Source organism: Lutra lutra, chromosome 8 (genome assembly GCF_902655055.1).
Source record: "Lutra lutra chromosome 8, mLutLut1.2, whole genome shotgun sequence".
Taxonomy (NCBI): domain Eukaryota; kingdom Metazoa; phylum Chordata; class Mammalia; order Carnivora; family Mustelidae; genus Lutra; species Lutra lutra.
This window is the reverse complement of record NC_062285.1, coordinates 51,881,938-51,891,907: the sequence shown is the minus strand read 5'-3', so window position 1 is coordinate 51,891,907 and position 9,970 is coordinate 51,881,938. Positions and strand designations below refer to the sequence as shown.

Here is a 9,970-nt window from a genome sequence, read left to right as displayed (position 1 = left end):
GGAGTGCGGTGGGCGGGGGGGGGGGGGGGGGGGGGGGGGGGGCGCGGATGGTCCTGACTGCATATAGAGCAGTCTATAGAGCGTGCTACTCTTGCTCTTGGGGATGGTGAGTTCCAGCTCCATCTTGGGCACAGAGCTTACCAAAAAAAAAAAAAAAAAAAAAAAAGAGGGGGGAGGGTTGGAATGAAGGGGAGAAAAGAAAATTACTGAGGGTGATTGATAGAGGAAGAGGAAATTAATTAAGCTGGGGAAAAGGGAGTTGAGGTCAAAGAAGGGCAAGGGCAAGGATGAAAAAGATTGTACCAAGAGGCAGAGAGATGAAAAGGAAGTCTTTGGCTCTCAGACCTCTTCCCTGAAATGTCGGTTTCCCCCCCTTTGACGGGAAAGAATTGGAGAAGGCAGCTTCCCTGGGCTGGTCCAGGCAGGATCTGAGTGGGGCTTTGCAAGGATCTCCACAGGGACCCACAAGCCTGTATCTCTTCCACTCCCTTCCCCCCAGGCTGGGACTGAAGCAAAGGGAGGGGGGACATTTTCCAACCCTCTGTTATTTATAACTCTGATCCAGAAATGGGGCTAGGAGGAGAGATAGGAAATAATTTGGCACAACTGGAACTTTGCTTGCTCCCACCTCCTCTATTCACTGGCTCCTCTACTCACTGGTGATGGTCTTGTGTATATCCACCTGTCCGTCTTTCCCTTCCCTCTCTCACTATCTGGTTTTGTCTCATCCCAAACTCTATTTTTGTCCCTTTTCTTGTCTCTATCACTTGGAACCCTTCTCCAAAGATTTCTCAATGTCTCTATCATATCCTTAGGATTTTCTTTTCTCATCGGGTGCCTGGCTGGCTCAGTTGGTAGAGCACACAACTCTTAATTTCAGGGTCATAAGTTTGAGCCCCATGCTGGGGGGAAAGATTAAATATGAACTATTTCAAAAAAATATTTTCTTGGGGCGCCTGGGTGGCTCAGTGGGTTAAGCCTCTGCCTTCGGCTCAGGTCATGATCTCAGGGTCCTGGGATCAAGCCCCGCATCGGCCTCTCTGCTCAGTGAGGAGCCTGCTTCCCCATCTCTCTCTGCCTGCCTCTCTGCCTACTTGTGATCTCTCTATCAAATAAATAAATAAAATCTTTAAAAAGAAAAAGAAAAAATATTTTCTCTTCACCTCCCTTTATTAAAAGCCCCAATGTCCCCTACCTAATTTCTCTTCCCATGCTCCCTTTGTCTCTCTTACTTCTTTTTCCAAGATTATACTTTTATTTTATTTTTTTTAAGATTTTATTTATTCATTTGACAGACAGAGATCACAAGTAGGCAGAGAGGCAGGCAGATAGAGAGGAAGGGAAACAGGCTCCCCGCTGAGCAGGGAGCCCAAGGAGGGACTCGATCCCAGGACCCTGAGATCATGACCTGAGCCGAAAGCAGAGGCTTTAACCCACTGAGCCACCCAGGCGTCCCAAGATTATACTTTTAAAAACAAACAGAAGGGTAGCCTCTCACTCTGTTGGTCCTGGGACAATCATTGTCCTGGGTAAGTTACTATACATTTGAATATCTGGGTCTCCGTTTTTGCAACAATACACTGTAGACATCCCCTCCAGGGGACTAGCACAGCTCCAACTAGGGACTATCGAGGAAACACATGTGCTGCCAACTAGCAGGAACCAGGAGCCTACTTTATTATCCCCCACATCTGCCCTCTTTGTCCCTTTTCTATCGCAGAGCCCCAACACAGTAGAGCTGATATAAGAATGCAGAATAGTACAATCAATATGGAGCCCAGGACTCCTGACTCTGAGTTGAGATCTCCTACCAAGGTCAAATGCCTTCAGAAGCCCAGGTGCCTTCCTCTCTGCTGCACCTGTGATGTCTGCCACCCTTCATCTTCACCCTGCTGGCTCCTGCTAAATCCAGGGCTAAATCAGATGCCAAGAATCTGCTTCTGACCTCCTCTGCCCAAATATTTGAGAAGTCATCTCACCCGCCACAGGAGGAAGGAGCAGGAAAAGAGAGAGAGAGAGGCTGCTCAAAATTAGCCTGGCTATAAATAGTGGGGCAAGGGAGGGTGAGAAGAGGGGAATGTAAGAGTCCTAGACCAGCCTAGTAAATTTAGACATGTCGGTTTTCCCTAAAGGAGAAGTGAGACCAGATTGTTGGAATGGGACACAATGTTGTAGGTGAAGGGGGGTGGGGCACAGAATGAAGAAGCTAGAGGGATCTGGAGAATGAAGCTCCGTGTTTGAATAAACAAACCTGCTGAGAACATCTTGTGTTTGAGTCAGGAGTTGGAAATTCACAAAATTAAAACTATAGAGATGACGAACAGATTAGTGATTGCCAGGGGACAGGGATGGGAGGAGGTAAGTATAAATAGATAGCACATTACACCTGAAACTAACAACACCGCTTCCTGGGTTTGATATTGTGCTACAGTTATATCAGATGTCACCAGGAAGGGAAGCTGGGTGAAGGGTACATGGGACTTCATGTACAATTTTTGCAACTTCCTCTGAGTCTATAACTATTTCAAAATAATTTTAAAAATTGATTAATGTCCAGGCCCAGCAAAGGCTTCACCCCAATTGGAGCGGAAGCTGGGGCTTTCTCCAGCCCCTTCCCCCTTTAACAACCTTCTTCTCTTCCATCTGGGATCCCTGTTTTTCAGCTTCCCTGGATTACACATTTTCCAGCTGCTGCCTCTAGCTTACAGGCAAACACTCCCAGAACACACTGCAGGGTTAACTTCTCCCTCCACTTCATCTGGCAGCAGAGTCTTAGAGCATATGTCCCAGGGTCAGCCTCTTCCTCCCCAACACACACAACAGGAGGACTTTCTCACCCCACCCACCTCTCCAGCACTGGAATCCTTCTGCCTGCGTCTGAATTCTGGCTGTAGCCAAAGCTTGAACTATGGGAGTGGCTGGGAGAGAGAGAATATAAATGTGATTGAGAGGAATCACTGGAGAAATGACTTGACTGCTCTCATCTTTGAGGATACAAGGGAAACCCATGCATTTTCTGGAGGACTGGGAGGTCACTTCCCACAGGGAGCCATTTAGACTGTCTTGAGGGCCCCTTTTCTTTGAGCACTGGCCTCAGGCCAACATTTGGAACTTGGCCACACCACCAACAGTACCCTCCCGCCCCCTTGAAACCCAGCCAGACTTCCCAGTATGAGAAGCCTCCTGCACTCACTCCATGTTCTCCTTCAGTCCTCCTCACCCAACCCTTAACAACTCAGCAGCTTCTGGCCTTCATGTTTGGCCCAGGCATTCAGTTTAGAACTTGCTAAGTAAAGCCAACTCACAAGAAGACCTCAAAAGAACAAAGAAATGAGAGGGGAGGGAAAGGAGCGTGGAGTTGGATTCATTCATTCTAAGAGAAAATAATCTGTGGGGTGGGAAGGAGTTTAAGGAGATGTGGGCAGAAAGAGATTTCAAACATCAAGAGTCATTCTCCAGAAACACATGAAGCTTGTGTCCAATCAACCAAAGGCGGGTGGGGAGCTGAGCTTCAACTCAGCAGAAACTGAAGTTACACAGTGAGCAACAAAAGCCTAGAAAAAAATAGCATCTGGAGGATGATGCTGGAGCGATCAGCTGGGGTCCCCAGATCGAGGTCCCCATGTTCTCTGCCCAGCTCTAGGGCAAAGGAACAGCCAGTGCATGGGTAGGGGGGCAGGGCTGATGTCTGCAGATTCCTGGCAGTCTCTATACTGATTGTGAAAATGTCAGGCGATTGTGCCAGGGGGGTGACGGCAATACAGGATGGGCTGGCACTCTCCCTGAGTCAGCCTAATCTTAACATTCACAAACTCGCCACCGAAACCCCCAACACCAACCCCCTCATTAGCCCCTGCCCTCTGTTTCACATCCCCAAATAACTATTTTCTGGTACCCCCTCCAACCCCTGCTCTTCTCTCCCAGGCCCCACAGCTCTGGGAGTGAGGCAGCAAGGATCTTCCAATGTGCTTCTATTTTGCTGGCTCACTGCAGTTGGAAGCTGGAGCCAAGCGGGGGTTGGGGGAAGGACTGGACTAGGCTGCCCAGTGATGCTCTCACTCTTCCCGCTTCTATTGATCAGTGCCCCACTGGAGCGAGGCCTCTTCCCAAACACTCCTCCCCTACCAGGATTTCCTTCAAATGTACCCACAGTCTAGAAGGGCATAGTGACAAGACACAGAACTTCCCATCCTGGTGTCTCTTTCCCACAGTTAATGCAGCATGGGACAGTGGTTACACTCAGGCTCTGAAATCAGATAGCCTGGATTTGTAGCCTAGCTCTGCCACCAAGCTCTATTACTCAACCTCTCTGTCCCTCAGATTCTTCATCTGAAAATTGAGGGCAACAGTAATTCACTGCCTCTGATAGTTCTAGGGATTAAATGAATTAGTATGTGTAAAGTGTTTGACCTATGGTAAGTACTCTGGAAATGCTCGGAAAATAAACCAGTACACATATAAGCATAGACATTTACATATGCAGTATTGAACATTTTTATTCAGAATTTTTATCTTGGTGGCATTTTTTTTAAGATTTTATTTATTTATTTGTCAGAGAGAGCGAGTGCACAAGCAGACAGAGGCAGAGAGAGAAGCAGGCTCCCTGCCAAGCGAGCCCGATGTGGGACTCAATCCCAAGACCCTGGGATCATCACCTGAGCCAAAGGCAGCGGCTTAACTGACCGAGTCACCCAGTCGTCCCTCTTGGTGGCATTTAATGCTCTGCTTTATGCTACCACTTTACATTTCATTCACTAATCTTTTCAAGGGTTGCACACCTCCCAGGATTTAAGATGCTACTCTGAAAACAGCTGAATGTCTGTTTAAATCAGCACCTATTTCTAACACCTAAATAAATAAGCACCTATTTCTCTTCCCCTCTAAGTATATATCATGAAGCCAATTTTCTACTATGTAACTGAATCACAAAATGAGGGAATGCCAAAGTTGGGAACAGACCTTGATATGGTTTAGTCCAGTGACTGGCAAAGTCCAATGCAAACTAGAATCAGCTGAACAACTTCTTAAAGTTTTTTAAGATCTTATTTATTTATTTGACAGACAGAGATCACAAGTAGGCAGAGAGGCAGGCAGGTGGGGGAGAGGAAGCAGGCTCCCTGCTGAGCAGAGAGCCCGATGTGGGGCTCAATTCCAGGACCCTAGGATCATGATCTGAGCCAAAGGCAGAGGCTTAACCCACTGAGCCACCCAGGCGCCCTTGAACAACTTTTTAAAAAATACTTGCCTGGGCTCTACTCCTTGGAGATCCTGTTACTCAATCTAGGGCCAGGGCATTTTTAAAAACTTCCCCAGGTGGTTCTAATGTTTAGCTGAGGGCTGAGAACTACTGATTTAATCCAATCCCCTTATTTTTCTAGGGAGAAAACCAAATCCAGAGCATAAGCAAGTTGCCCAGAGACACTCAGCCGGTTGGTGCTTGGTGCACCAAGAGAGCTGATGGCAATAGCAAGAATAGGTTGATGATGTTTATAATTCTTTCCTGTTGGAGTTAATCCCGGGAGCATTTCTCTTTAGTTCAGAGAGGTGTTACATGATTTACCTTTTACTGAGACATTATTCTGGTAAGACTGAAAGGGTTCGCATTCCCTGACCACATAAGGACAGAGATGGGATTATACATTCACCATACACAGCCAGCCAAATTAGCAAAGCTCCCGAAGAGGTCGCTCGAAATGCCGAAAATGCCTCTTCTCCACCGTGATCACCCAGAGCTGAGGGATCTTGGCAGGGTGGTGAGAAGCGAAGGGGCTGGAAAAAAGAGGAAAGCATTCCTTCCCAGGGGGTGGGTGCTGAGAATCAACGGAGAACCGACCAGAGCTGCCAGGAGGGAAAGGCGAGGAAAGGAAAAGAATTTCAATGAGCCCAGGGAGCCTCTGCTCCCCCAAAACGGAACAATGATGCACAGTCCGGAAGTACCGACCCTCCCGGGAGGCCTGAGATCCAAAGGAGACGATCAAAACGGGCTCTGCAATACGGGTACTAAAGAAAACTTCTCCCAACACTCACCAAAAAGGGAGCCCCCCCGCCCAGTAAAGACCAGAGTTCACTTGCCCCCAACCCTCTGCTAGTCCCTCCATTCAAAGCCAAGCTCCTCCACGCTCTCCACCCTGCGGCCTCAAAAAGGGGCGGTCCTGGCTTCACGTGACATTGCGGTCACGTGACCCAGACCCCGCGGGAGCCGAGGTACGGGTTCCAGCTCCCAGAGTCGGAGGGGGCCGGGCGCGCCCAGCCCCCAGCCCGCCGCCACCATGCTGTCACGTCTGCTGAAAGAACACCAGGCCAAGCAGAACGAACGCAAGGAGCTGCAGGGTGAGCCGATCGTCCCCGTCCGCTGTTTTCTCTCCCGCCGCGGCCTAGCCTCAGCCCGGAACCTGGAGCTCGAGTAACGGCCCGGATCCTGGGAAGGACACGGGCTGGTGGGCGCGGGCGTCGGAGAGGGGGTGGGGGCGATTTTTTGGAAATGCCATTACCTTGCCAGCGGGCTCTAGTGCCTTTGACTACGCTGCGAGCCGCCCCCCCCGCCCCCCCCATAACGCCCCCCACTCTCAGTTTCCGCGCATTCTCCTCTGGCCCTCGCGCGAGGAACAGCGCTGTGCGGATTGGCCCAGGGAGCCTCTGGTCCCAAAAGTGGGAAGGGACGCTCCTGGGGGAGGAGCGTGCTGGGGCCAGGCTGAGATGAGATTCTTGGAGGCCTGAAACCACGGAAATGGGGGTGGGGCCCTTCCAGGATCTGGCCTGGGAATCGGGGAGTTCCTAATCCTCAAGCCAGGAGAGTGGAAAATAGTGCCGGGGGTCTGGAGTCCTGGGCGCCGCCACTGACTCGTTAGCGTCTCTGGGCGAGTCGCTTCCGTTCCCAGGGTACCAGTTAATTCACCTCTAAGAAGAAAAGACTAAAGGGGAAAAAAAAAATTTTTTAATAAAATGAAAAGTCTTGCTTTATGTTTTGCAAAGTCCGTTTCAGCCCCAGCACTGTAAGGTTTGTTGAGATGTTCCTGCTACTAGCGGAATAGCAATGAGTGTCGGCCCTTTAGCACCACCCTTCAAAAAACCGATTCTCTACTCCAATCCCTTTTCCCCTCATCCCTAGAGAAGAGGAGGCGAGAGGCTATCACTGCAGCGACCTGCCTGACAGAAGCTTTGGTGGATCACCTCAATGTGGGGTATGAACTTCTTCCCATCAACACCATTACCTCCCCACCCCCCCGCAAGTTTAGGCTTTGGCAAGGTCCAACCCTCAGACTGCTGTTGAGGGGGTGGGATGTTCCATCATTCCCTCCCCTCCCCCAGCTTAACTTTATGGGGAGAGGCTTGATTCAGCTCTGACCTCTAACGTTGCACTAGGAGGAGCAGCTGCAGTGGTTGGAGAAGCAGCCAGATTCCCCTCTCCCCACAATAACCTCCCTGGTGCTCGCAGCTTGATGCCATCTGCCCACTTCCCTTCATCCCTCCAAGTCCAGCTGTCACTTTGGCGGGAGGGAGAGCACCCTCCTTCGCCAGAACTTGCCACCCTCTCTTTCTCTACCTCCCACCCTCAGGCAGGCCTGGGGAGCAGCTGGCAGGAAAGAGATGGCGCAGCTGGTGAGGGTGAGGGCAGAATCTACACCAGGAGCTCTGGCAGAGCCAAGCCTTCTTGTCCCTTCCTTCCCAGTCTCCAGAGACCGCCCCCCTGCGCCAATCCTATAGGAGAATGCCAGTAACAACCAAAGACTTGGGAAGGAGCAAAGAATATGGTCTCTTGACCCTGAGTAACCCAGAAGAGTGCTGAGATGATGACTGGAAGAAAAGGGGCAGTATGATGCCTTCCACCCCAGGACAAATAGAATAATTGGTTGTGAATGCAGAGACTGAGTCACCCAAGTGAGCCATGCAGGGACTGTCATCTTAATTACTCATCTCTGGGGAAGATTAGGGGACAAGCCTGTGGTTGAGGCCTCTGATCTCCCTCCCCTGCAGACCTCTCCCTTCACTCAGTGTGAAAGTGGGAGGTCAACAGGAAAAACTAGGGTTTTAGGAACTCCCAGGGGAATCTCTTAAAGCATCGGGAGCCCCCTGCTATTGCTGTTTGAGCTCCTGCACCAGCCTGTACTATGGCCAAGCTGTCTCCCAAAGAGAAAGGACGGGGTCTGCCCCCTTTTCCTCCCTCCCACATTGGCGCCTCTTGGGCTGTGCTCTGAGATTGGCCCAGGCTTCTCCCTCCGCTCCTCCTTTGCTAGGGGCCACCCCTCTTTCAGCTTAGAGGACAGCTAAGCCAAAGCCAGATTAGAAAGGGTTTTGTGTTGCTGCCCACGGGTCCTCTCATTCCCTGGAAAGGAAAACAAAGGCTCAATCTATCTCAGCCCCTGTCAGGTGTCCTTCCCATTCTCTCCACCCTCCCCAACCCCTTGCCCCCTCCAACCCTCACAGATTCCAGTTGGGGGTGGGCACCGGATGTGGAGTCTCCCAAATGACCTAGAACTTTAGGATGGGGAGTCAAAGACTCTCCAACCAATGAGAAAGAACAGTAGTTGTGGGATGGGGAGGTTGGGGGAAGAGGGGCAGTGTAGGGGGTTGGGGGTAGCAACCTCAAGGCATTAACAATAACTGCAGCCAGTCTTGATTGAGGAAAAAAGAAAAACTGCCTAGAGCAGAAGGAAGAAAGGGTGAGAGAGAGAGAGACAGATTGTGTGTGTGTGTGTATGTTTGTGTGTATGTGTGTGTGTTCCTTCATCTGTGTGGGCGAAAGGAGAAGGGTTGGGAGAGAGACTGAGAGCCAAGAAGAAGCCCCTGAGATATCTTCCCTTGACCCTGAGTTCCTGGGGAGGGGGGCTGCTCTCCCATCCCACCCCAGATTCAGGGAGGGGCCCAATTTCCCTTCCCAACTTCTTGCACAGATCCCTGGGCTTCCAAGCATGGCCAGATTTCTCCCTGCTGCTGGATTTTCCCAGCTTCTCCTTTACTCTTCCAGCTTCTTCCCCAGGGATATTCCCTCCAGGTTAATCCTCCCTTCTCTCACCCAGCTTTAGGAATTCCTTTGATGGGGTAGGAGATGGTAAGTTTTCAGTCAGCTCCCAGCTAGGCTCTCCTGGGAATGCTGAGAGTGGGAGGAAGAAGCTGGTTCATTTGCATGAACGGTAGTCATTTGCATCACATCCAAGAACGGCCAAAATCACACGGTTTTCCCCAGTTTGACTGCTGGCTGCCCTCCCACCCTTGCAGTGGAATATTAGTCCGGGAGACCACTCCCCATTGGATGGGGGAGTTGATCTCATCCCTCTTCCAACCTCTAGTGTGGCCCAGGCCTACATGAACCAGAGAAAGCTGGACCATGAGGTGAAGACCCTGCAGGTCCAGGCTGCCCAGTTTGCCAAGCAAACAGGCCAGTGGATCGGGATGGTGGAGAACTTCAATCAGGCACTCAAGGTGGGCCACACTCCCTACATCCGTGGGACCCTATTAACTGCCTCCAGGCAGGTCAGTTCAGGGCTCAGTTTAAAAAGGAAATGGGGATGCTCCCAGCAATGGTTGGTATCTGTGGCCCCAGTGTCAGAGAAGCTAGAGAGATAAAAGTAATTGGTGGGTTCAAGCAGAGCCCTTTCTAGGGGATGGATGGAAAGTGCCCCTATCTGTCTCCTTAGAGCCACACTCTACCCTACACACTCTGACTCGAAGCCTCCCACCTCCTCCCCTTCCCAGGAAATCGGGGATGTGGAGAACTGGGCTCGGAGCATCGAGCTGGACATGCGCACCATTGCCACAGCACTGGAATATGTGTACAAAGGGCAGCTGCAGTCTGCCCCCTCCTAGCCCCTCCCCCCTTCCTAACCCCTACCCCACCCCTCCTGCCTCCTCCATGGGGGAAGCTGATAGGCCAATAATAAAACACAAGCCTCCATTTCTGTGTGGTATGTTTCAAAGAGCTACTAGCCCAGCATGGGTGGATAGGAGTGGAAGATTCAAAGACCGTTTCCCT

The 9,970-nt window shown here is 50.8% G+C and overlaps 1 protein-coding gene across 1 annotated transcript; it reads left to right on the top strand.

Moving 5' to 3' along the window:
- Window positions 1–6,162: 6,162 nt before the first annotated feature.
- BLOC1S1 (biogenesis of lysosomal organelles complex 1 subunit 1) lies at window positions 6,163–9,892 on the top strand. Its single transcript, XM_047742378.1, has 4 exons — window positions 6,163–6,330; window positions 7,109–7,181; window positions 9,288–9,420; window positions 9,694–9,892. The coding sequence occupies exons 1-4, from the start codon at window positions 6,270–6,272 to the stop codon at window positions 9,802–9,804; spliced, it is 378 nt and encodes a 125-aa protein (XP_047598334.1). The 5' UTR covers window positions 6,163–6,269; the 3' UTR covers window positions 9,805–9,892.
- The last annotated feature ends 78 nt before the right edge of the window (window positions 9,893–9,970 follow it).

Coding starts and splice junctions, on each gene's coding strand:
- BLOC1S1 (XM_047742378.1), top strand. CDS start 6,270: ATGCTGTCACGTCTGCTGAAAGAACACCAGGCCAAGCAGAACGAACGC. Junction 6,331..7,108: donor CGAACGCAAGGAGCTGCAGG/GTGAGCCGATCG, acceptor CCTCATCCCTAG/AGAAGAGGAGGCGAGAGGCT. Junction 7,182..9,287: donor GTGGATCACCTCAATGTGGG/GTATGAACTTCT, acceptor TCCAACCTCTAG/TGTGGCCCAGGCCTACATGA.